This window comes from Rhinopithecus roxellana, chromosome 13 (genome assembly GCF_007565055.1).
Source record: "Rhinopithecus roxellana isolate Shanxi Qingling chromosome 13, ASM756505v1, whole genome shotgun sequence".
Taxonomy (NCBI): Eukaryota; Metazoa; Chordata; class Mammalia; order Primates; family Cercopithecidae; genus Rhinopithecus; species Rhinopithecus roxellana.
This window is the reverse complement of record NC_044561.1, coordinates 106,912,483-106,939,039: the sequence shown is the minus strand read 5'-3', so window position 1 is coordinate 106,939,039 and position 26,557 is coordinate 106,912,483. Positions and strand designations below refer to the sequence as shown.

Sequence of the window (26,557 nt, the reverse complement as noted above, 5' to 3'; positions counted from 1 at the left end):
TAGTGATGGGGTTTCGCCATGTTGCCCAGGCTGGTCTCAAGCTCCTGGGCTCAGGCAATCCACCCATCTCAGCCTCCCAAATTGCTGGGATTACAGGCATGAGACACCATGCCCAGCCTACCCTGAAATTTTTATTAATCATTCTTTGGCTTTTCTTGAAAGTCTTACCACATATGTTTGGCTTGCTAAACAGTGTATTAAATCTTACATTTTCCCAACATTTTGTAATGAAAAATTTCAAAGAAAAAACAAATACGAACACTCATATACCTACAACGTACGTTCTTCCATTAATATTTCACCATACTTGCTTTATCACATATACTTCTACCCATCGGTCAGTCTTATTTTTGATACATTTTGAAGTAAATTGCAGATGTCATACATATCCTTGTAAATAATTCAGCATAAGCATCAACTGGAGTTCATTATTTACGCTCTTTTTCATTTTAGCTAGAATTTATATACCATGAAGTGCATAAATCTTAATACAAACATCTGTGTAACCCAAACTCCTCTCAAAATGCAGAAGGTTCCCTCGGGCCCTTTCCCCATCAATTCCCACTCCTATTCCCTTGGACACAACTGTTCTGAATATTGTTTTAATCATAGCTTAGTTTGGCGTATTCTAAAACATCATGTAAATGGAATGAAATAATAGGATTATTTTGCATAAGGCTTCCTTCAACCAGCTTGTTTTTGAGAGTTATCCATGTTGTTGCATGCATTCCTTTTATTGCTGGGTGGTTTTTGTGTGTGCAACATTTTGTTTACCCATTCTCCTATTGATGGAAACTTGGCCCATTTCCAGTTTTTGTCTGATATAAATAGACTACTATGAACATTCTGGTACAAGTCTTTTTGTGGACTTACGTTTTTGTTTCTCTTGAGCAGTACCTAGCAGTAGAATTACTGGGACATTAGGCAAGTGTATGTTTTGCTTTGCTAGAATCTACTAGACAGGTTTTCAAAGTTTTTGCACCATTTCACACCCCCCAACCAAATACGAGATTCTAGTTGCCACACATCTTCACCACCATTTGATGGTATCCGTCTTTTTCATGTTGGCAGTTCTAGCGGTATATCATTGTGAAGTTCTGCTTGTTTATTTTGCTTTGTTTTTGAGAATTCAAATTTGTATTTGACTAATAAGATATCTTTAAAACTTAGAACATAAAAATTGACACAGCTAGAAGAAATTGATACATCAACCATCGTAATTAGTTTTAACAAATCTCTCAAAGTAAGATTAAACAAATCATATAAATGATTTGAACATCACAATAACAAGCTTGATTTAATGAAGATTAGAGGCAAAGGGCTGATTTTTTTTATACTGGACTTGTAAAACACTCTAATTTTTAAAATTGCATGTTTATTTTTTTAACCAACCGTGTAACAGGTGGTTTTATCTCCATTTTTAAAAGCTTTTTATTTTGAATTAATTTTAGACCTACAGAAAAGTTGCAAAAATAGTAGTTTCTTGTATCCCTCACTCTACTTCCGCTAATGTTAACATTTTACATAACCATACTACAGTTATCAAGAACAAAAAATTAACGTTTATGCAACATTATTAACTAAACGACAGATCTTATTAGAATTTTGCTTTTTCTACTAAGGCAATTTTTGTTTGTTTCAGGATCATATTTAGGTCTCACATTGCATTTGGTGGTTTTATCCCCTTAGTCTCTCCTAGTCTGAGACAGTTCCTCAGTCTTCACTTGTCATTCATGACTTGTGAAGTTATTTTCGTCAAATGTACCTCACTTTAGATTGTCATAGTTTTCTCACGACTGGTCTGAAGTTACACGTTTTTGGCAAAAATGCATATTGTGTCCTCAGTGCACTGTACCGAGGGGTTCATGATATTGCCGTATCTTCTGAATGGTAATGTTTACCTTGATCACTTGGTGACATTAGTGTCTGCCAGACTTCTCCACTGTAAAGGTTTTTTTTGTTTTGTTTTGTTTTTGAGACAGGGTCTCGCTCCGTTGCGCGACTGGGCTCAGGCAGTCCTCTTGCCTCAGCCTGCCAAGTAATTTGGATTACAGGTGAGCACTACCACGCCCAGCTAATTTTTGTATTTTTCGTTGGCCAGGCTGATATTGAACTCTTGACTTCAAGTGATCCACCCACCTTGGCCTCCCAAAGTGCTGGGATTAAGGCATGAGCCACTGTGCCTGGCCTGTTTTTCATTATTACTTAGATTGGTTCTTTTCTTGCGCCATGTAACCCTTCAGTGTGGTTGTGTTATTAATTTGTAATATAGTTAGGTTCATTTGTTAGTATTTATATTCATTTTGGATTCTCCCCACATATTGGTTGATTTTAATTGTTTATTTGGGGAGGGGATAAGTGAAGGGAATGTAAAATATTACTGTGGTTCTAAGAGTCAGCTGTACAAAAAGACAGAGCAGTATTATTCTGTCATCATTCCTGCTATCCTGTTCTTCTAGTCCTTCCCCTCTCACCCTAGGTAATTACAGTCTTCCCTTGGTATTTGTGGTGGATTGATTCCAGGACCTCCTGCGGGTACCAAAATCTCAGGATGTTCAAGTCCCTAATACAAAATGGTACAGTATTTGCATATAACCTAGACATATCCTCTCCTATGCTTTAAGTCACCTCCAGATTACTTGTAATAATACAGTGTAAATAGTTCTTATACTGTATTGTTCAGGGAATAATGACAAGAAAAATATCTCTACATGTTCAGTACAGACACCATTTTTTTTGGAACATTTCCTATCCTTAGTTGATTGAACACACAGATGTGGAACCCATGGATATGGAGGGCTGTCTTTTCTTTAGTTTCTGGCTTATCTTTCCTGTACTCATTTCATACCAGTGAATAGATACATGTATACATGTATATTTTCTTTTTTTTTTTTTTTTTTTTTTTTTTTGAGACGGAGTCTCGCTCTGTCACCCAGGCTGGAGTGCTGTGGCCGGATCTCAGCTCACTGCAAGCTCCGCCTCCCGGGTTCAGGCCATTCTCCTGTCTCAGCCTCCCGAGTAGCTGGGACTACAGGCGCCGCCACGTCGCCCGGCTAGTTTTTTGTAGTTTTTAGTAGAGACGGGGTTTCACCGTGTTAGCCAGGATGGTCTCGATCTCCTGACCTCGTGATCCGCCCGTCTCGGCCTCCCAAAGTGCTGGGATTACAGGCTTGAGCCACCGCGCCCGGCCTACATGTATATTTTCTTATGTGCCTTTATGTATTTATTTATTTACTTAGAGACGGAGTTTTGCTTTTGTCACTCAGGCTGGAGTGCAGTGGCGTGATCTTGGCTCGCTGCAACCTCTACCTTCCGGGTTCAAGTGATTCTCCTGCCCCAGCCTCCCGAGTAGCTGGGATTACAGGCGCCTGCCACCACACCAGTTAATTTTGGTATTTTTAGTAGAGATGGAGTTTCACCATGTTGGTCAGGCAGGTCTCGAACTACTGACGTCAGGTGATTTGCCTGCCTCTTATATGCCTTTCTTATATGAAGGGTAGCATACTGTAGATACCCTTTTGTGCTTTCCTGTTTTTCACTTAACATTATTTTAAGTTTTTAAGTCCTGGAATTTCCTCCGTATCAGTATGGATAGAATAGAGATTATCCTCATTCTTTTTTACAGCTGTGTAGTACTCCATTGTGTGAACATACCATAGTTTATTCAGCCTCTCTCCAGTGTATAGAAATTTAGATTGCTTACAATATTTTGCAATTACAAGTAATGTTTCAGTAAGTAACCTTGTCTATACATATTTTCATTTCATTGGAGGTATATTTTCCACATAGATTTCTAGAAAGTGGAATTATTGAAGTATATATGTAGTTTTGTTTTGTTTTGATCTTTTGAGACATGGTCTCACTCTGCAGCCCAGGCTGGAGTGCAGTGGCATGATGACGGCTCATTGAAGCCTCAACTTCCTGGGCTCAAGTGATCTTCTCACTTCAGCCTCCCTGGTAGCTGGGACTATAGGTGTGCACCACCACATGTGGCCAATTTTTGTATTTTTTGTTGAGACAGGGTTTTGCCATGTTGCCCAGGCTGGTCTCAAACTCCTGGACTCAAGTGATCCACCTGCCTCAGCCTCCCAAAGTGCTGGGATAACAGGCATGAGCCACCATACCTGGCATTTTTTGTTTGTTTGAGACAGGGTCTCTCGCTCAGTCCCCCAGGCTGTAGTGCAGTGGCACAATCACGGTTGAGCTTTTTTCTACATCAAAGTTAAAGACAAGTTCACCATGTTTTTTTCTAGTACAGTGCTTTATCATTTCATTTAAAATATACATTTGGATCCCTAAGCTATTTGGAGTTTATTCTTGTGAATGGTGTGAGAGATAGGTCTAATTTAACCTTTTCCAAATGGTTACCTAGTTGTCCTAGCATCATTGATTAAAAAGTCAATTTTTATCATAGTGATATGCCACCACTGTCATATACTAAATTGCCGTATGTATTTTGGTCTAGTGCTGGACTTCCTGTTTTATTCTACTAGTCTACTTCTCTATTAATGAGCCAATATTATGCTGTTTTAATAATAGAGGTTTTATATTTCAGTGTCTGATAAGGCTAGTCCCCCTTCATGTTTTTTTATCAATGTTTTCTTAGCTATTCTTGCATGTTTGTTTTTCCATATGAACTTTTTATCTACATGAAGTGGCTTGGTGGCTTTTTTTTGTTTTCTTTAAGACAGAGTCTTGTTCTGTTGCCCAGGCTGGAGTGCAGTGGCACAATTTTGGCTGCAACCTCCACTTCCTGGGTTCAAGCTATCCTCCCACTTCAGCCTGTGGAGTAGCTGGGACTACAGACATGTGCCACCATGCACTACTAATTTTTGTATTTTTTGTAGAGATGGGGTTTTGCCATGTTGCTCAGGCTGGTCTTGAACTCCTGAGTGCAAGTTATCCACCCTCCTGTGGTTCCCAAAGTGCCCGGATTATAGACATGAGCCATCGCACCTGGGCCAATTTTCTATTTTCTTGTGAATTAGTTTTTTCTCTAATTTTTTATTTCATGATTTCAGAAAAATTGAATGAGTACTATAATAAATACCTTTTTAAAGATTCTTCAGTTATCATTTTTGCCATATTATGTATATCTATGTAAATATATTGATTTTTCTTTTTTCACCTGAATTACTTGCTTGGAAATTACAGACAAGACGCATCAACCCTAATTCAGCAGGTAACTCTTAAGAACTAGGCATTCTCTGTATAACCATGATACTGTTATCACCGCTAGAAATTTAACCTTGATAGAATAATATTATCCAATATATTCTCTCCAAATTTAAATTCCCCAATTTATATGTGACCTTTATAGGATTTGGGGGAAGGGATGGGATTCAGGATGTTTTACATTTCATTGTCATGTCCTTTGATCTCCACCTCTTTTTAGTTACACAGGCATTTTTAATAAATCACTTAAATTATTTATAGTTTTCATAGAATTTTTTTTTTTTTTTTTTTTTTTTTTTGAGACAGAGTCTCGCTCTGTCGCCCGGGCTGGAGTGCAGTGGCCGGATCTCAGCTCACTGCAAGCTCCGCCTCCCGGGTTTACACCATTCTCCTGCCTCAGCCTCCCGAGTAGCTGGGACTACAGGCACCCGCCACCTCGCCCGGCTAGCTTTTTGTATTTTTTTAGTAGAGACGGGGTTTCACCGTGTTAGCCAGGATGGTCTCGATCTCCTGACCTCGTGATCCGCCCGTCTCGGCCTCCCAAAGTGCTGGGATTATAGGCTTGAGCCACCGCGCCCCGCCTAGAATGTTTTCATTTCACCTTTTTTTTTAAATACATTGGCATAAGTTTTAAAATATTTTCTTCTCCCTGATATATCTATAGTTATGCCCTCTTTTACGTTCCTAATGTTGTTTATTTGCTCGTCTCTCTTTTTTTCTTAATTATTCTTATTAGAAACCCATCAATAACATGGGTCATTTCTAAGAACTAGATTTAGTCTTGTTGATTCCTTATATTGTATCTTTATTTTCTATTTGAACAAATTCTGCTCTTGTCTTTATTATTTTCTTCCTTCTTTTGGGGTCTATTCTGTTGTTCTAATATCTTAAAATGGGTGTTTAGCTTATTTATTTTCAATTTTTCTTCTATTCCAAAGTAAATTTCTAAGGATGTACTTTTCCCTGAGAGTATTGTTTTATCTACATTACACCAATAGTGATGTGGGGTATTTTCTGACATAATCATTTCTTTTTGACTCCTAGGTTATTTGGATAAGTGTTTTAATTTTCTATGATACAATTCAAGAGATTTATTGTACAACATGATGACTATAGTTAACAATATATTGTATACTTGAAAATTACTAAGAAAATAGATGTTAAGTGTTCTCATAACAAATAAGTGATATGTATGTGAAGTCAGCAAGGTTTTTTCTAATTTAGGTTATCTTTTCATTAATAATTTATATTAATTGCATTATGGTCAGAGATTGGAGTCTGTATGATAAAGATTCCTTGAAGTCAATATGGGTTTATGGCCTGATTTAAGTATGTGATGTTTTTATCAATACCCCACAAAATGCTGGAAATGAATGTGAATTACTTAGTTATTAGGTGCCCTGTTCTATATAAGTATGATTTATAAGATCTTATGAGATTAAACTTAAGAAATGTGCTTCATTTTTTTTACTTGATTACTGATTTGTCTGCTTGATCTATCAGTTATGCATTGATGATGGATTTGTTTATTTTTCCTTTGTAGCTTAATCCACTTTTGTTTTATATATTTTGAGACTGTTGTTAGTTACATTCAAATTTAGAACTGTTATATTTTTCCAGTGAATGGAACCTTTTATCGTTATTGGACTATTTTTATCTCTGCAATACTTTTTTACATAAAAGTCTATTTTATCTGATAATAGTATAACCACACTAGCTTTCTTTTGCTTAATGTGTCCGTGCCATATCTGAAAAAGTACTTTGATTTTCAGCTTTTTTGTGTCTCACATATATATATATATATATTTTTTTTTTTTTCCCCCTCTCTTTTTCTCTTTTTTTCGAGACAGAGTCTCACTCTGTCGCCCAGGCTGAAGTGCAGTGGCATGATCTCGGCTCACTGCAGGCTCCACCTCCTGGGTTCACGCCATTCTTCTGCCTCAGCCTCCCAAGTAGCTGGGACTACAGGTGCCCGCCACCACACCCAGCTAATTTTTGTATTTTTAGTAGAGACGGGGTTTCACCGTGTTAGCCAGGATGGTCTTGATCTGACCTCATGATCTGCCTGCCTCAGCCTCCCAAAGTGCTGGGATTACAGGTGTGAGCCACCGTGCCTGGCCTCTGTGTCTTATATTTTAAGGTATAGCTCTTGTAAATAGCATATAGCTGCATAACTGATTTTTCTCCTAACAACATGATTTTTTAATTTAATTTAATTTTGTTTTAGAGACAGAGTCTCGCTCTGTTGTCCAGGCTGGAGTGCAGTGGTGTGATCTTGGCTCACTACAGCCTCTGCATCCTGGGTTCAAGCGATTCTCATGCCTTAGTCTCCTGAGTAGCTGGGACTACAGGCGGACACCACCACACCCAGCTAATTTTTGTACTTTCATTAGAGATGGGGTTTTGTTACGTTGGCTAGACTGGTCTTGAGCTCCTGGCTTCAGGTGATCTTCCCGCCTCAGCCTCCCAAAGTGCTGGGGTTACAGGTATGAGCCACCGTGTCCAGTCCCTGACAACATGATTTTTAATTATACGTTTTTTTCATTTGAATTGATTGTGATTTGTTTAAATTCATTTCTGTTGTCTCACATACTGGGTGGTTTTTTTGTTTTTTGGTAATTCTTATTTTCCTTTTTCTTATAACAAGTCCTGAATTATTTCTCTTCCCCCAGCATCCTTTTTTTTTTTTTTTTTTGAGGAAAACATTTTTAAGAGAGGAAAAATGGAAAAATACAGAAAATGTATAATAATAGCCATATGTCTACTGCCCAAACTAAACAGATACTAAGATTTTTGCTATATTGTTTCATATTTGCTGTTGTCATACTTAATAAAGTATGTGAGGCCAGGCGCAGTGGCTCATGCCTGTAATCCCAACACTTTGGGAGGCCAAGGCAGGTAGATCACCTGAGGTCAGGAGTTCGAGACCAGCCTGGCCAATATGGTGAAACCCCATCTCTACTAAAACTACAAAAATTAGCTGGGTGTGGTGGTGGGTGCCTGTAGTCCCAGCTACTCAGGAGGCTGAGGCAGGAGAATCACTTGAACCTGGGAGGTGGAGATTGCAGTGAGCCAAGATCGCACCGTTGCATTCTAGCCAGGGCAACAAGAGCAAAACTCCGTCTCAAAAAAAAAAAGGCTAGGTGCAATGGCTCAAGCCTGTAATCCCAGCACTTCAGGAGGCTAAGGCGGGCGGATCACAAGGTCAAGAGATGGAGACCATCCTGGCCAACATGTTGAAACCTCGTCTCTACTAAAAATACAAAAATTAACTGGGCATGGTGGCGCGCACCTCTAGTCCCAGCTTCTCGGGTGTCTAAGGCAGGAGAATCACTTGAACCTGGAGGCAAAGGTTGTAGTGAGCTGAGATCATGCCACTGTACTCCACCTTGGCAACAGAGCGAGACTCTCTCCCAAAAAGAAAAGCAGATGAAGTTTTTTTGTTTTTTTAACCTAAATTTGGGGTTCTTTTAAAGTCTTTTTTACTTGTTTGTTTATTTTCACTTTGCATATGAATGCCAGGTTATATGAAGTTTCTTAGGTTCCAATTATATTTTCCTCTCTCCTTCCCAGGAGGCTAATGCTATCATCACTTTAGTATATGTCCTTCTAATCTATGTTTTATGAAACTTTTACAGGGGGGTGTGTGTGTGTTTGTGTGTAAATAATAGTATTATTTGGTATAATCTCAGAACACATAAGTATTTTCATATAATATGGCTTGTTTGGCAATTTTCTATTATAACTAACCTCATATTTTTTAGATCTAGCCATGTTGACATTTATAGATACAATGTATTCATTTAACCTTGCAAATAGTATACCATATGTCAATATGCCACAATTTATTTGTTCCTCTATTGAAGGATTGTTTTTTATGTTCCAAACAATGGTGGAATGAATATTCCTCCATTTGTATCTTCTGCAACGCGGCTCCAGGATACATACCTAGAAACGGTGTTACTAGGTCTGATATCAGAGGATGCACCCATAATACCTTTTCTAACACTTACATCCTTCTTATTTAATTAAAGACCAAAGCAAAATTATAAACCTGTATATCATAGCATGGTTTTGCAGGAGGGATCTTTAAGTATAAGCTAATAGCTGCCCTCTGTTGTTTATATCCCTAAGTTTATATCACTTTGCCTTCTCTCCTAGCGGCAGTACATACCTGTGAAAATGAAGAGCAAGGCCTTCTGGATCTTTTCTTGGGAGTATGCCATGATGTATGTGGGAAGCCTAGTGGTAATCGTTTGCCTCTCCTTCTTCCTTCTCAGCTCTTGGGATTTCATCCCTGCAGTCTATGGCTTTATGTAAGTAATGACCACATTAGAAAAATCTAGAAGCTGTGGGGAAAAGGGAACCCTTGTATACCATTGTCGGGAATGTAAATTAGTACAGCTATTATGGAAAACTGTATCAGCATTCCTCAAACAACTAAAAATAGAATTACCATTTGATCCAGCAGTCCCACTTCTGGCTACTTAAAGGATTTTTTTTCTTTTTTTTGAGACAGGGTGTCACTCTGTCTCAAGGCTCGAGTACAGTGGGGCCATCTCTGCTCCCTGCAACCTCTACCTCCTGGTTTCAAGTGATTCTTCTGCCTCAGCTCCCCGAGTAGCTGGGACTACAGGCATGCACCACCATACTCGGCTAATTTTTGTATTTTTAGTACAGACAGGGTTTCACCATGTTAGCCAGGCTGGTCTCAATGATCCACCTGCCTTAGCCTCCCAAAGTGTTGGGATTACAGGCAACTCAAAATTTTTGAAATCAGTTTGTTGAAGACTTGTCTGCACTCCCATGTTCATTGCAGCATTATTCATAATAGCCAAGTTATGGAATCAATCTAAATGTCCATCAACAAACAAATGGATAAAGAAAATTTGGTATAGATACACAGGGGAATACTGTTCAGTCTTCAGAAAGGAAATTCTGTCATTTATGACAGTAGTAGGGATGGAATTGGAGAATATTATGCTAAGTGGAATAAGCTAGGCACTGAAAGAGAAATACCACTTGTGTTCTTACTTATATGTGGACTCTAAAACAATTACATTCATAGAAACAGAGAGTAGAAGGGTGGTTACAGATGCTGGGGGTGGGAGAATGGGGAGATAATAGTCAAAGGGGTACAAAATCTCAGGAGGAATGTTTTTTTTTTCTTTTCTTGAGTTCTAGCACAGCATGGTGAATATAGTTAATAATACAGTATTGTACATACCAAAATTGCTAAGAGAGTAAATTTCAATTGTTCCCACCACAATGTTTAATATTTGAGGTGATAGAAATGTTAACTAGCTAGATTTAATTATTCTACATTGTATTCAGAAATCATAATATCATGTAAAATCACCCGTAAATTCGTACAACTATATATCGTCAGGTAAAACCCCCCCACAAAACTCTGGAAGCTAATTTGGTTTTCATAGCTCTAGCTGGACTCAGAGGGTGAGTGACCACAGGAAGCCTTTGTATTAAATAGCAGCGGTTCTCAAACCTTAAGGTGCATCAGAATCACCTGCAGGACTTGTCAAAACCCAGATTGCTGGGCCCACCCTCAGAGGTTCTGATTAAGTAGATGTTGGGGAGGGATCAAGAATTTGCATTTCTCCAGTTTTCAGGTGATGCCGATGCTGTTGGCCTGCTGGTTTAGGGAACACACTTTGAGAATCTGTACTCTAAAGCACACCTTTGATACAGTGGGATTAACCCAGTATGCCTAGTGTTCCATTATTGGAACGCTAAGCTTGTGGGAATTATTTACGTCCTGCTGCTCAAGGTCATCGCCAAGGTCTGATTTTTCACACACAAAAAATTTGCAACCTCCAGCATAAGTGTGTTAAAGAGCATTCCCTGGGAACATCCAAAGCAAATACCAGCCTCTAACTGGGAGGTTTGGGCTCAATTCCAAACAGAAATGGATATGTTCCTCTACTGCAAGAGGGCCTCTGACGGTTTCAAAATAATGCCACCTGCCACACGTCAAACCTTGAGAGAAAACTCAAATGGGCTTGAGTATTGCAGGCTTGCCTGAGTGTATATTCATGAATTCTATAAACATTTCTGAATGCCCTGTGTGTGCCAGCCTCTGCGTGGGTGTCGAAGACTTGGTTGCTCCTAAGCTTTGAGGAGCTCACAGCCCAATGGGTGACAGACTCTTAAACCTGCGCAGGTGGGGAAGGGATCTGGAGCAGCAGAACTTCCATTTGGGATTCTGGACTGCTTGATTGTGTTAAATCCTGGCTGAGCATAACCATGACTTGGTAACTTCAGCTCTTCATGCTCTGCCTTAGATAGGAGTTGCGATGCCAGGTGAAGAGTTCTTTCTGCTGGCCACGAATTGTGTTCTTTACCTCATTTCACAGAAAAGGAGGTACAGTTACAGCAAGAGGAAAAACTTAACCTGGGCGGAGGCCTCAGTCAGGGAAATCTGACCAAGAGCCATCGCCCGTCTCTCCCTCTGTGTGCCCTATTTGTTGTCCTTTTTAAATTGTGTATTGAGATCAGTTTCAACTTCATATTTTTTTAAATCAAAAATGTAAACTTTAGAAGAGCCAGAATTGCAGTAAAATATTTGTCTGATTTAACTGGACAAAAGGTTTTCCAGTTAAACCCTAATTTCTCAATTAAGACTGGGACCCCGGGGATCTTAGCCAGAACCCACCAATTGTTCCTAAAGCCCCTAGAAGTCTCGCGGCGGTCTCAGGCACTGGGTTTTCTGGCTTCTCCCGTGGGGTGTGGAGTAAGAATGGGGAGGAGCCGGATGTTTGAGCGTGGTCCTCTAGGCAGGTCTTTAGAATGCCCAAAATAGATACTGTGTTTTAAAACTCATTCCTCCTCTGTTTCAGTGCTGGGTATCTCCTGATTTTAAACTGTCTTGCGCTGTAAAAGAGGGGTGAGTTTCTTTATTCCTAGGATGAATCCCTGCCTCATTTCAGATTGTTTGGCTTAGCTAATATTTGTTATGGGTTATCATTATATGTCTCTGCTCGTTTTTGTTAATTACCTGTATCCAGAGTACCTAGAGAGCCCTTCCCATCCTGATCTCTCTAGGAAGAAAGTCATCCTTGGCTGCCCAGCAGTGACCAAAGTCTTCAGGAGAAATCAAGGTCAAAGCAGACAATTTATAACTTTTGTCTTTTTTCTCTCCCTTTGTTTTCTTAATTGCAGACTTTCTGTTCCAGATCTCACTCCAAACATTGGTCTTTTCTGGTACTTCTTTGCAGAGATGTTTGAGCACTTCAGCCTCTTCTTTGTATGTGTGTTTCAGATCAACGTCTTCTTCTACACCATCCCCTTAGCCATAAAGCTAAAGTAAGTGGCTGGACCTGCTGCTGCTGTGTCCACAGAGCTGTCCGAGAAGCCCCTGCCCCTAGTAGCCTTGGGGGTGGCCTTCAAATGTGGAACACCTGCTGTCAGGTTTAGAGCATCTCACCTAAGGAAACTGCCTTCAGTTGCCGCGGTTGCCAGCGCCATAGCAGGCAGTAGAGTCACACGGGTGCAGGCTGCAGTGTGAGTGCTTTGGAGCCCCAGCATTTTCCCTGGCCTCACTCTGAGGTGCTCAAGCCCACATTGCTGCAAAGCCCACATTGCTGCTGAGCCCACTCACTGTTTTGGACTAGAGCCAGGCGGTAGCCAGGCATGGTGGTTCAACCTGTAATCCCAGTACTTCAGGAGGCTGAGCCAGGAGGGTCACTTGAGGCCAGGAGTTTGAGACCAGCCTGGACAATATAGCAAGATCCTATATCTAAAAAAATTTTTAAATTAGCCAGGTGGTGGGCTGGGTGCAGTGGCTCACACATGTAATCCCAGCACTTTGGGAGGCCAAGGCAGATGGATCACCTGAGGTCAGGTGTTCGAGACCAGCCTGACCAATATGGTGAAACCCCATCTCTACTAAAAATACAAAAATTTGCCAGGTGTAGTGGCAGGTACCTATAGTCCCAGCTACTCGGGAAGCTGAGACAGGAGAATTGCTTGAACCCAGGAGACAGAGGTCGCAGTGAGCCGAGATTGTGCCACTGCACTCCAGCCTGGGCAACAGAGCAAGACTCCGTCTCAACAACAACAACAAAATTAGCCAGGTGTAGTGGTGTGCCCCTGTAGTCCCAGCTGCTTGGGAGGCTGAGGCAGGAGGATTACTGAGCCCAGGAGTTTGAGGCTTCAGTGAGCTGCTTGTGCCACTGCACTTACGCCTGGATGACAGGCAGAAGTGCATGTCTCAAAAACAAAAACAAAAACAAAAACAAAAAAACAGGGGTTGCGGAGGGTAGTGTGTTTGGAAAAAGTGTATCTGGTGGGATGTCTCCATCAACAGCCCAGTGACAGGTTGTCCACAGGGACTCTGGATGGTCTAATTGGGAGGCTGGCCACCTGCAACTGTTTAATCTCCTGATCTGTTTCCCTCCAAAGGATTTGTGGAGTTCTCTTCTGCAGTCTGAGAGCTGACAGATGTTAGGCCTGCTCCATGCCAGGCACCTTTCTAGACCCTCTGAAACATAATCATGCCTAACCTAGCAACTCCTGGAAGTAGGCGTTAGATTCTTATCACTCTTAGTTTATAGTTGAGGAAATTGATGCTCAGAGAGGTGGGATGATTTTCCCAGAGTCACGCGGCTAGTAAGCAGTGGAGCTGGGATTCAGACTCAGGTTTGTCTGGCTCCAGAATCTATGCTTATCCCCCTGCACCATGCCAAGCTCCTGAGAGATTGCTTGTAGTAGCCTCCGGAAATGGTTCTATTATCCTAGCTTTAGAAAAGGGAAAACAGGCACAGACAGGTACAGATACGCCTAGATGGTCCAGGGAACCTGAAAGAGAGTTTGATTTAGATTTCAAGAGCTCGAGTTCTCTGTCCTAACCTTCCTGCCATTCTCCATGGTCCGTGCACCAGTGCACATGGTTCTCATTCTGTAAAACCTCAAAAGCTGATGCTTCCTTCCCATGACACAGCCTTGGCCTGGCATCTGACAGAACGCCCTCCTTCCATGGCCTGGCAGGCTTCGGAACTCTGGCAGCCTTGCCCGGCTGAGCTCTCCAGCTGTCTGTGGTCCACCTTCCCTGTCCTTGTTCTGGTTAGGCCCAGCCACTGGGTGAAGAGAAGCAGGGAGCCCAGGGCACCTTTCCTCACTGGCTGTGCAGCCAGCTCTCCGGCAGCTTTTATTGTCTGCATGCAAGGCCACACATTGCTCCTGGGTAGGCAATAATGTCACCATTTTATGACCTGAGCCAGGCCCACACAGTTGTGGGGATAGAAAATATGAAGAGACGTGCTCTCCCTGCTGTCTCCTCTTCTGCCTGGGTATGAAGCTCCACCTAAGCTCTCCTGCCCCTGCAAGATTTGTTTACAGTGTCAGCTTTGTAGGAACAGGGCCCTTCAGGCCACCCCAGTCCCTGTGCAGTGCTGCAGGAGGCTGTAGTCTGTTTTTTTGTCATTGTGTTTTCACCGGCCTTTTCATAGAAATGTTGCCATTGTTACCAGCTACCTGAAAAGCCCGAAGCCAGTGATTTGGATTGTGTTTAGGAAGATGTTCACACTGAGCTGTATAGCTGGACACTTGTTAGAGGCTACAGGGCTGCACACCTTTGCCAAGCTGCGTTTCTGAGGCATTTGCTGCACAGCAGCACTGGAGTGTTCTGGGTGTGGACATGTTTGTCTGCACATCTCAGATTCAGATTCACACCCATTGAGTCACCCTGACATTTGACCTGCAAGACAAAAAGGTCATTAATCTCTGAAGAAAACTTCATGGGCTAGGCATCCAGGTACTGTGCAGAAGTAGGCCACGTGCATGTGATTGAAGCGTAGCAGAGGAGGATATAGATCCAGCCTCTTCCTGTTGGCTTCCCTTTAGCACTTGGTCAGCTCTCGGAGGGACACTGAGATTGAGCTCTGTCCCCCCACCCTCTCCTGACCAGAGCTTCGAAGTGTGATCAGCACTCAGGAGAACAGTATTGGGCGTGATTAAGAGCTCTGGAGACAGACAACTCCATCGCTTACTAACCTACTCAGTCAATGCACTTCTCTGAATCTGTTTCCTCATCTGTGAAGTACAGGTGAGAGGATTGCCTACTTTTTTTTCTTTTTGAGATAAGGTCTCACACTCTGTCATCCAGGCTGGAGTGCAGTGGTTGATCACGGTTCACTGCAGCCTCAACCTCCTGGTGTCAGCAGCCCACCTCAGCCTCCTAAATAGCTGAGATTACAGCCATGCGCCGTCACACCCGGCTAATTTTTTAATTTTTTGTAGAGATGGGGTTTCACTGTGTTGCCTAGGCTGGTCTCAAACTCCTGGGCTCAAGCCATCCTCCCACCTCAGCCTCCCAGGCCTCCGGAAGGGCTGGGATTACAGATGTGAGTCACTGCACTCGGCCCAGGATTGCCTGCCTTGAGGGGCGGTTGAGGTGTGGTGAGGATCATGTGAGAGGATGCAGGAAAAGGACCTCACACACAGGGAGTTCAGAAGAGGATACCCATTGCTAGCACTTATTATTAGGTTAAAATAATAATTGAAACTGCTATTAGTTTAAGTTAACGAGAATAGTCCCTGCCCTTAAGAATTGAAAAGCTCTCTGCAGTTCACAGTTCTTTTCCTGGAAAGAAGTTCATTGCACTGTGGGTCAGTAGACCCTGCTGACCATGTTGTCAGAGAAAAAAAGCATCAGCAAGAGGCACTTCCTGCCTTGCGTCCAGTTGTCAGAGGGGCCTCTGGCAAGGGAGGCTGCCTAATTACCCTGCCAAGCAGTCATTTAAGCCCAGTCATAAAGAATGCTGACTTCATTTGTTTTCTTCCTCCGTGGCTCCTGGGGGAAGGCCCAGAGCTGGTAGAGGCAGAGGGGGGCTGTTGATGGGAAATGTCTCTGTGGGCTGTTTCCCTAGTGGTTGCCAGGCCCTTCTCACCATCTCTGGGTATTTCTGGGTCCCTGCAGTTTTCTGCTCTGCTGCTGGGGCCTGGCCCATATCTTGTGGATAGCAGAGCTAGCCCCTTCCTGAAGTCCCCGGAGGATTATTTTTAGTTCAAAGGATGGAGTCAGGAGTCTCTAGGGTAGGTCCCTGACTTACCTCTCTCTCTCTGTGTTTCCCCTGCCCTGCCCCAGGGAGCACCCCATCTTCTTCATGTTTATCCAGATCGCTATCATCGCCATCTTTAAGTCCTACCCAACAGTGGGGGACGTGGCGCTCTACATGGCCTTCTTCCCAGTGTGGAACCATCTCTACAGATGTGAGTACTCCCGCCTCTGCCAGAGATTTGTGTCAGCCTGGGCCTGGGTGAGAATGCTGCGGGGAAAAGGAATTCATAGGCATTTACCAGGCACCTGTGGTGCTGGCAGCACTAGGAGGGGAGCAGAGGCATGAGGCACAATATCTGCTTCTAGGTGCTGCGGACTTGTGATGATAAAAATAATTGCCATTTATTGAGCACTTACTGTGTACCTGGCCACTGGGGCTCTCACAGTGTTGCATGCATTAATTAGCTCATTTGATCTTCACACCAGTCTTTGAGGTAAGTATCCACATTTTGCAGATGAGAAAACTGAGGTACAGAAAGATAGAGCCAGTCATTCAAAGTCATGTGACTTCTAATTAGAAGAGCTGGGATTGGAATCCAGATCTGTGAACCCCTACCCAGTGCTGTCCAGCAGGGCTTTATGATGATGGAAATGTCCTCTGTCTGCACAGTTCAATAGGGTAGCCACTTGTATGCCTGAGAACCTGAATTTTTAATTTAAATTTCAGCAACCACATATAGCTAGGCTACCATACTAGACAGCAGAACTCTATACCCTGGGCTTTGAACCATTCCCCAGCGCTGCACCCAAAAGTTACTACAAGGCAGAGGGGCAACATTAGACTTCCCTGCCCACTGTGACAACCCCTCTAAGCTCTAATCATCCCTTCCTCAGAGGTGGCTTAGTGGTGACCTGTCTGCGCTGCCTAGGCCCCCAGTGCTCTTAACCCCCTATTGTGGGTTCTTTTCAGTGTTTGGGGGCTCCCTCAGAGTAGATATCACAACTCATTCACTTTGTATCTGCAGCACTCAGGACTGAAGCTGACACACAGAAGACCTTGCAAACATTTGTGGAGTGAGTTTTTAAACCTCCCCAATAAAAAGGCAGTGTCAGTGGCCCAGCACCACCTGATTCTCTGAACGAGGCATGGAAGGGAGCTGTTGAACTTTCCTTGCCTGCAGTGGGTGTCCAGCAAGGTGTCAAGAATGAACTAGGGAGTGCAGGCTTCAGAGGAAGTGAGTCTTTGTTGTTTTGGGTGTTAACCAGGAAGTGAAACTGACCAGCTGTGGGAAGCAGCCTGCCTATAGGAATGTGCCTCTGAGTGAAGGTAAACAGTGGTGTGGGCAGCTGAGCCAGAGCTGCTCCTGCAGGTGATGGCCTGGTGGGGCCATGACCCATCTGGCCTGACTGGGAGGAGGAAGCAGTGTCTTCTGCAGTGACATCGTCTCTCCTCAGACAAGAGTCACCCAGTCTAGCAGGTTGAGAGTCAGCTTGGGGCCCCTGGGCAGAGTGACCAGTGACAAATCATGAGACCACCAAAACATGTGGACACGCCTCAGTTTGTGACAGTGGATTTCAAGAATGTAGAATGGATTTTTGTGGTTGCCCATCCCACACTGGGCACATTCTCTCCCTCAGTGACTGTCTTTCATCCCATTTGCTGAGCAGTCTGGAGACTCACTTGACTCTGAATCCTGGCATTCCCATTACGAGCCCCACGTGTTCTCAGGCACATCATTTAACCTTTCTGAGCCTCTGATTTTTCCATCAATCAAAGAGAATAACTTTCATGAGTGTGTTAAGTTTGAGAAGGAATATCTGTAAATAGCACTGCAGTTAGTATCGTGAGTAATAATTATGCAGGGGAGTCTCTCACATAGTTCCGTGATCGGAGCTTCGGGCTTGGTAGCCAGAGTCATTAGAGTAAACATATTTTTCAAGACTCGAATAAAGTATTTTATGCCCTCTGGGGTAAGGAGGCACAAAGAAGAAGGATGGGGTTTCCAGAAACCTGAATGATCTAATAGTTGCTTTTGCTGGCCGGCTGGGCACACAGTCTGCAGGTTCAGGTTGGCTGAAGATCCTGCAGAGAACAGGGGCTGTCTGCCTTTGCTTCACTGCTCCTGCAGCAGGGAATACATGTGCTTGCAGAACCTGCTTGGGGCTTGACAACTGTGAATCATTAGCCAGGAGCAGCATCAGCCCTGGTCCTTGGGACCTATGAGTGGGATGTATGTGTTGAGATGTGTTTAAGCCTACGTTGAATATATTTAATGTGGCTAGGAATTCCGTTTAAACATTAGTTGTCAGCGCTAACATGCGTGCTTCCGCATTCACCTTTCTGTTTTCCTATACAGTAGAGAGGAGAAAAGGAATGTGGCCCCTCCCTGAGTGTAGGCCCCAGACACTGGGTTCTCTGGAGCTTGGATGAGTCATACAGACGCACAAGTGTGGTGTTAGGGAACAGCCTGCTGGCAGAGCCCATGCCAGCCTGCACGGTCCAGCAGAAGGAGCCAGTTACCAAGGGGCTGGATTTGTGTATTTGTTTTGTTTTTATTACTATTGTATAGTGATGAAAGAATGTCGATAGATATACATATAAAGAATCATGATAAAATATATTCCCATGTGTTTTGGCACCTCGTTTAAGAAAGGGAATATCACCATGGCCTTTGAAGTCCCCAGATCCCCTCTGTTCCCCTTCTCATGGGACTGGATTTTTCAGGTGAGATTTGCTTTCTGAATGCCTGAGGCTCAGAAGGGAAAGTGGCTTGCCTGAAGTTCCAGTTCATCAGTCCTGGTGCCAGAGATTGGATAAGCCACCCGGTGAATGTGGTGGGGCACCTGATTCCATCTGGCCTCGCAAGTCTGATGAAGGGTGGACCCTTTCACCTTGTTAGGCCCTGGTCACCTCGGACGCTTTCTGGTGCCTGGAACAAGCTGTCCCGTACCCCAGGTCTCCAGCTCCATCTGCTCTGGCATATATAGCTTTAATCTTCTGGCCTGTCAGCCAGCAAGAATGAATAGCAGCTCCCCGTTCCTGCAGAGGTCACCACAGGTCAGAAGCCAACTGCATGCTAGTGACGGTTCTCTAGCCGCATGGGAATGTATCTTTGCAGCCCTTCGAGATAGCACCCAGAGGCTGCCAGTGAGCCTCTCTCGTCTCTTTGCACTTGGTTTCCTTCCTGTCACCCTGTCTGAAATCTGTGTCACTGGCTGGAGGCACAGAACAAGAACCACCTGGTCTGGCAGGCCGCAAGCATTTTATTTTTTGGAATAGTCTATATTCTTTTCAGCAAAATAATTTCCAGGGGATCAGAAAGAACCACTGAGAAATGTACATAGTGATGTTGGGTTAGAGGAGTGGGAAGCATTTGTTCTCCTTTCTTGAGGTAGTAACATGGTTTAATAATAATAGTAATTCTCAGTGAAAATGTCCCTTAGCAAGACTCCTTGTTCCTGGGAGGTCTCAGGAGGCTTGAGTCAGGGTTTTGACCTCTTATCTTTGAAGACCCAGAATTGCAGAAACTTCAGATTAGAAAAGAGGATCTTGCAAGCCCTCCAGGCCAGTGTCCAAATTGTGGGATATCTCAGACCACTAATGTTTCAATAAACACAGGCGACAGACCTGCCAGCTTTTTATTTTGCTGAAGACATTAAACCAACTACCAGCCATTCTTCCCAATGTTATAAAATAAAGGACTTTTTAATGACAACAACAAAATGATACCTATCATTTCTCAATAAAGAATGAACTGTAACTTAAAAACATTCAGCTTTACAAAGAACTGTGAACAACCGTGTCCTGATTATTCTCCCTTTGACACAGTTCAGTGGCATCTCTGCTGCAGACTGTTAAGGGGCTGCAGCTGTAATCCAGTGGTTCGCAGCCTCAACTGCGTGTTGGAATTATGTGGGAAGCTTTTAAAACCTCATATGGATGCCTGAACCCCACCCTAGAGACTTTGACTTAGTCTGAGGGCTCCCCATGTGATTTCATTTTGTTTTGTTTTGTTTGTTGTTTGTTTGTTTGTTTGTTTTGAGACAGAGTCTTGCTCTGTTGCTCAGGCTGGAGTGCGGTGGTGCAATCTCGGCTCACTGCATCCTCTGCCTCTCCAGTTCCAGCGATTCTTGTGCCTCAGCCTCCTGAGTAGCTGGGATTATAGGCGCCCGCCACCACGCCTGGCTAATTTTTGTATTTTTAGTAGAGACGGGGTTTTGCCACATTGGCCAGGCTGGTTTCGAACTCACCTTAGGTAATCCACCTGCCTTGGCTTCCCAAAGTGCTGGGATTACAGGCGAGAACCACCGTTCCCGGCCGTGATTTTGTTTTGTAGGGGAGTTGAGAATCATCTGTATCATCCAGGCCCCTTCCAATGCATGAGCCCCCAGTATAGCATCTCTACTAAGTTGTTGTACAACTAAGACAAGTGGCCTAAATGTTTGGGAGTTTCTCCACCCTGTAAGTCTTCCAAAACTCTCACTTGGGAGAAGGGATTTCCTGAAGGTCAATATCAGAGGAGAGAAGGGAACTTCCATTCAGTGTCTGCTGGGAAGCAGGCACAGCGCTAAGTTCTTTTCAAAAAGGTATTCTTTTAATTATTTTAAATAATATTTATTAGTTTTTAAAAATATGATTAAAGTATAAAGAAAGAAAAGTAACAGACAATCCTGCTGTCTGATAACCCCTAGAGAGTTGAAACGGGGGGAAAACGTACAGTGCGGTAAGCAGAGTAGTAGCCCTCCCCTCACAAAGATGTCCACGTTGTAATCCCCAGAACCTGTGAATACATCGCCTTACATGGCAAAGGGACTTTAAGACCTTGGAAGGGGAGATTATCCTGGACAATCCATGTGACCCCAGTGTAATCACAAGTGTCCCTCAAAGTGGAAGAGGTGGAGGCAGGGGGAATATGGGAAATCTCTGTACTTTCTGCCCAATTTTGCTGTGAAACTAAAACTGCCCTAAAAAATAAAGCCTACTGGGCATGTTTGTGCATGCCTGTAGTCCCTGCTACTCAGGAGGCTGAGACAGGAGGATCTTTAGAGCCCAGGAATTCGAGACTTCAGTGAGATATGATCCAGCCACTCTATTCTAGCCTGGGCAATGTAGTGAGATCCCATCTCAAATAGTCTATTAAAAAAAAGATGGAAGAGGGAGGCAGAAGAGAAGGTCTGAGTGATGCAATGTGAGAAGGCCTCAATCTACCATTGCTGGATTTGAAGCTGGAAGGGGGTTGTGAGCCAAGGAATGCAGGGGCCTCTGGGTACTAGAGAAGGCAAGCAGGGGATTCTCCTCTAGAGATTTTAGCCTGTGAGACCTATTTTGGAACTTCTGGCCTCCAGAACTGTTTAATAATAAAGAATATTATTTAGATCACTAAGTTTGTGGGAATTTGCTACAGTAGCAATGGAAAACTAATATAGCCAGTGATATGTCTGTGTCATTTTTCACATGTCATCTTGCTTAATCCAAATGAAGTGTGCATTTTAGCCCCATTCTATTTTTATTTTTAAACATTTTTTATTTTTAAATTAAAAAAATTTTTTTTAGAGATGGGTCTCACTATGTTGCCCAGGCTGGTTTCGAACTCCTGGACTCAAGCAATCTTCCTACCTCAGCCTCCCAAAGTGCTGGGATTACAGGCATAAGCCACTGTGCGCACCCTAATTTTTAATTTTTATGAGTACATACTAGGTATATAGTCTCATTTTACAGATGAGGAAGCTGAGGTCTAGAGAAACTTGCTAATAAATGGCAGAGCAGGATTTTAACCAAGATCTGTACCCGGCTGCCATGCTACCCTCCCATTTGGCTGAAGCCAGCCTGCCTGCCTGCCTCTGGACCACCCTTGAGTAGCAGGTCCTTCCTGAGACTTCAGGGAGAGCTTTCCTCCTGGTGGGATTCGGTATTCCCTTAGGGGCAGGGAGTGAGAGACAGTGTCAAAAAGAGGTCTTTTATCATCTAAGGGAGAGTTGGGAATGTTTGAAGAGCAAGGCAGGGGTCCTAAGACACCAGTTAAGGATAATGGAGAACATATTCCTAAGACCCAGGGCTGTGGCACCATGGAGACCCACGGTGGGGCTCTATTTGTCACGGTTCATGCTGGGGTTCCTACCCCTCATCCCCCATGGCCAGATGGCACCCTGCTTGGGGAGAGGGATGCTCTTGGACCCTCCAAGATTAGAAGGTGAGGGGAATGTCTTCCTGAAATGCCCTGTTTGGTACCCTAAGGCACTCATGGCATTTCTAACTATAGCTGGTCTTCAGCCAGCCAAGCCCACAGTGGGAGGAAATAATCCAAATCCAAGAGCTACCACCAGCTGTGGGCATGGGGAGCCATTGACTTGGGAGTCTGGGGTTTGCTTCCTGGCACTCTAGTACCTCTGGCAGTGCTCTGCCTTTGAGCTACATGAGGCTCACCTTGGGCCTTTCCATTCCGGCAGCCATCGCAGCAGGGAAAGGGTGCCAGAGAGAGCGCATCAGGCTAACTGTGACCCTCTGTCTTTGCAGTCCTGAGAAACATCTTTGTCCTCACCTGTATCATCATCGTCTGTTCCCTGCTCTTCCCTGTCCTGTGGCACCTCTGGATTTATGCAGGAAGTGCCAACTCTAATTTCTTTTATGCCATCACACTGACCTTCAACGTTGGGCAGGTAAGAGGGACAGCATGGGGGTCAGCTTGGGGACAGAAATTTATTTTGCAGCCTCAAGCATTCAACCATGGCCTTGGATTCTGCATACCAGGGGTATAGATGTGAAGGAGGGACAGTTACTCCCCTCAAGTAGCTCCCAGTTAGAGAGGAAGTAAGAGCAGTGTAAGACTGAACCTGGCAGATAGGTACTGGGCACCACACTGAGCCATAGCCACGCTGAATTCTCAGCAAGCCTGGGAGACAGGCGTGTTATCCCTAATTTACAAATGAGGGACAGAGGCTTGGCAGAGGTCATCTCTTGTCAAAGGTCATTGGAGGAGCCAAGGACAAAATTCACATAAGGCTTGATTTCTGAGGCACCCCTTTCTGTAATGGTGCCTGTGGTTCCAGCACCCACAGGGAGTACACAGAGTGAGGGGGAGAGGGCAAGGCAAGGGGAGGAGAGGCTCTATGGACTCTCGGGACAGCAGGAACTAAGGCAGGCAGATGAGAAGGGGGCCAGTCTGGCTGTTGAGGAGTTGAGCATAAATTGTGTGGCTGGGAGCGGTGGAGAGGAGGCTGCGGTCACAGGCTGAGGAATACCAGCAAGGTACTTCCCTGAGCTGGCAAGCCTGTCCCTCTGTTCCACAGAGCAGGATTCTCAATCAGAATCCTCAGAGGGAGCTTGTTAAAAATGCAGATTCCCTGTTAACAGGCTTTAAACCCTGCAATTGTGTTGCAACCGTCCCACTTACATGGCTCTGATTGTTTTAAAATGCCAGGTTCTCTGATCCCACTCCCAGAAATGTTGATTCAATGTGGAATACAGAGTCAGGAATTTATGTTTTTAATAAGCTCTCTAGAGGTTCTGTGGCAGCGGGTCTAGCAAACTCCAGGTGGACTCACCCACCCTTCTTGGAAGTTCCCTTCTCCACGTGCTGCCTTCTCTTAGGTCAGGCTCTGGCCTCATAGTGGAAGTCTTATGAGAATCACTTGTACCATTTACCATTTCAATTGCCATTGGCACAGCCAGGCATTTCCTATGTGTAATAGCCTGGATGGGAAGCAGGCTGGCTGGAAAGACTAATGATGCCAGTGAATAATCCCCAGGGTAATTCTTGCCTCCAGGGTTAGCTGTGGGTAAAGAAAGGAGTTAGGGCTTTCTCAGTGAGTGATGGGAATGGTGTTTCCTGCATGGACATTTCTGGAGGATTAATGTCCAGCCCAGCCAGTTGTCTTGATTTGTGAACAGAAGAAAGAGAGATGGAGGGCCCTGTAGCTTGGGTGGGGCCCAGCCGGACGGCCTGTTCTGTCTCTCACACTGTAGTTAGGGATGGTAGATGCACAGCCCCTCTTACTTTTGACCCACGCAGGCAGAATTCTGCAGGGCTCAACTGCATATCCTGAAGGAATTCAGAAGGTTGCCCTGGCTCTCCTACCTTTCTGGAATCTCCTTCCTTTTCCTTACCTCTCAGTGGTGACTGGCATGGGACCTGCCCCGGGCCTCTAGGGAGGTTGGCAAGCTCCACAGAAATAGTCCACAGCCTGTTGTCTTGTCATGAGTCTGAAGTCTTAAGTTTAGGTTTGGAAATACAGTTGCAGTGATTATGAAGCATCCATGGAGCTTGCCAGATAACAGCTTTCATCTCTGTGGCCGCCTTTCTGAGAGAAGGTACTCTAAAGCAGCACAGCGGGGTGTCTGCAAGTGATCAGGTGCCATTGAAGGCAGGAGAAACTGAATTATTGGAAAGAGGGATTGGGGTTAGGGATGGAAACCAAAGGCAGGTGGATCAAGTGTGTTCATAGCTGAAAGAAACCAGCTGGACTCTTGGCATTATCTCTTACCTTTTTTTTTTTTTTTTTTTTTTTTTTTTTTTGAGACGGAGTCTCGCTCTGTCGCCCAGGCTGGAGTGCAGTGGCCGGATCTCAGCTCACTGCAAGCTCCGCCTCCCGGGTTCACGCCATTCTCCCGTCTCAGCCTCCCGAGTAGCTGGGACTACAGGTGCCCGCCACCTCGCCTGGCTAGTTTTTTGTATTTTTAGTAGAGACGGGGTTTCACCGTGTTAGCCAGGATGGTCTCGATCTCCTGACCTCATGATCCGCCCGTCTCGGCCTCCCAAAGTGCTGGGATTACAGGCTTGAGCCACTGCGCCCGGCCACCTTTTTTTTTCTTAATCTCTTTTTAAAATGTATTTTAAATCACCAAGTAATGCATGAATTCATTATTGCTGGGGGAAAGAAGTCAAACAAAATAGAAGAATATGGAATTGGCTGAGTGTAGTGGCTCATGCATGTAATCCCAGCTCTTTGAGAGACTGAGGTAGAAGGATTACTTGAGGCCAGGAGTTGAAGAGCAGCCTGGGCAACATAGCAAGACCCCATCTCTACCAAAAAAAAAAAAAAAAAAAAAAAGAGACTATGGAATGAAAAGAAAAGAAAAGATCTACTTGAGCCCCCATCATTTTCTACCCCTCTGCAGACGTGGCCATTGGATCGGTTTGGTATGTCTTTGCAGACTTTCCTCTGTGCATTTATAGACAGCTATATACACAGATACATAAAGAGAGTTTTTTGTTTGTTTGTTTATGTAGGTAAATGACATTCTCCTTTAAGTAGCATTCTTTGGCTTGCTGTTTTTCAATTAATGATTTTGTCTTGAGATAATTTTTTAATGGCTCTGTAATATCCAATGGTTTAGACTAGGTATAGCCCTGCTGACGGGCATTGAAGTTGCCCTTGGTTATTTTGGCACTTTATTTTATTTATATATTTATTTTTTGAAATGGAGTCTCACTCTGTCGCCCAGGCTGGAGTGCAATGGCATGATCTTGGCTCACTGCAACCTCCACCTCCCAGGTTCAAGCAGTTCTCTCACCTCAGCCTCCTGAGTAGCCAGGATTATAGGCGTGCACTACCACGCCCACCTAATTTTTGTATTTTTGGTAGAGAGTAGAGATGGGGTTTCGCCACATTGGCTAGGCTGGTCTTGAACTCCTGACCTTAAGTGATGTGCCCGCCTCAACCTCCCAAAGTGCTGGGATTACAGGTGTGAGCCACTGTACCTGGCCTGTTTTTCACTTTAAATGTAAGAGCCTTGCAGCCAGGTGTGGTGGCTCATGCCTGTAATCCCAGCACTTTGGGAGGCTGAGATGGGAGGATCACTTGAGGTCAGGAGTTTGAGACCAGCCTGGTCAATAGTAATAAATAATAGATAGTAATAATAAATAATAAATAGTAACTAATAAATAAATAAAATGGAAGAGCCTTGCATATCCCTCCACGTATTGTTGTACACACATGCTGGTATTTTGTAGAGTAGATTCCAAGTGGTGGGATTTGCTGGGTCAAGGGGCATATGCATTTTGCGCCTTTGGCAGGTATTTCCAAGTTGCCCTTCAGGCAGGCCGTATCAACCTATAGGCCTCCCAGCAGGGGGTCCAAGTACTTCCTGGGGCTGCTGGCTTTGGACTTTGTTGCTGCTGCTGCCAGATCACTAACAGGGTGCGTCAGATGGGGCCACTTGCTCACTGAGGCAGTCACTCGAGGCATATCCTTGTCCCAGAGCACTGACTGAGGCAAGAGAGCCTCTCTTCATGAAAATTATGCCATCCTTGCCTTTGGACCTGTTGGGAATCTCAGAGTGCAAAATGAGACATTTCGAATTTTACTAAGAGTTCAGTGTCACATCCTCATAGAGACCCTTCATGAGGTCCCCTTGTCCCACTTTCTCAG

General features: G+C 44.1%; 1 protein-coding gene across 3 annotated transcripts in view; it reads left to right on the top strand.

Moving 5' to 3' along the window:
• Positions 1-26,557, top strand: part of PIGU (phosphatidylinositol glycan anchor biosynthesis class U) — a 108,537-nt gene that overhangs the window by 70,815 nt on the left and 11,165 nt on the right. For 2 of the 3 annotated variants that reach the window (XM_010386502.2, XM_030913924.1), the window contains 4 exons: positions 9,337-9,491; positions 12,352-12,495; positions 16,277-16,401; positions 22,704-22,846. In XM_010386502.2, the coding sequence (XP_010384804.1) occupies positions 9,337-9,491; positions 12,352-12,495; positions 16,277-16,401; positions 22,704-22,846 (567 nt within the window). The remainder of the gene's footprint in view (positions 1-9,336; positions 9,492-12,351; positions 12,496-16,276; positions 16,402-22,703; positions 22,847-26,557) is intronic. The other variant, XM_010386504.2, reaches the window with a different exon arrangement.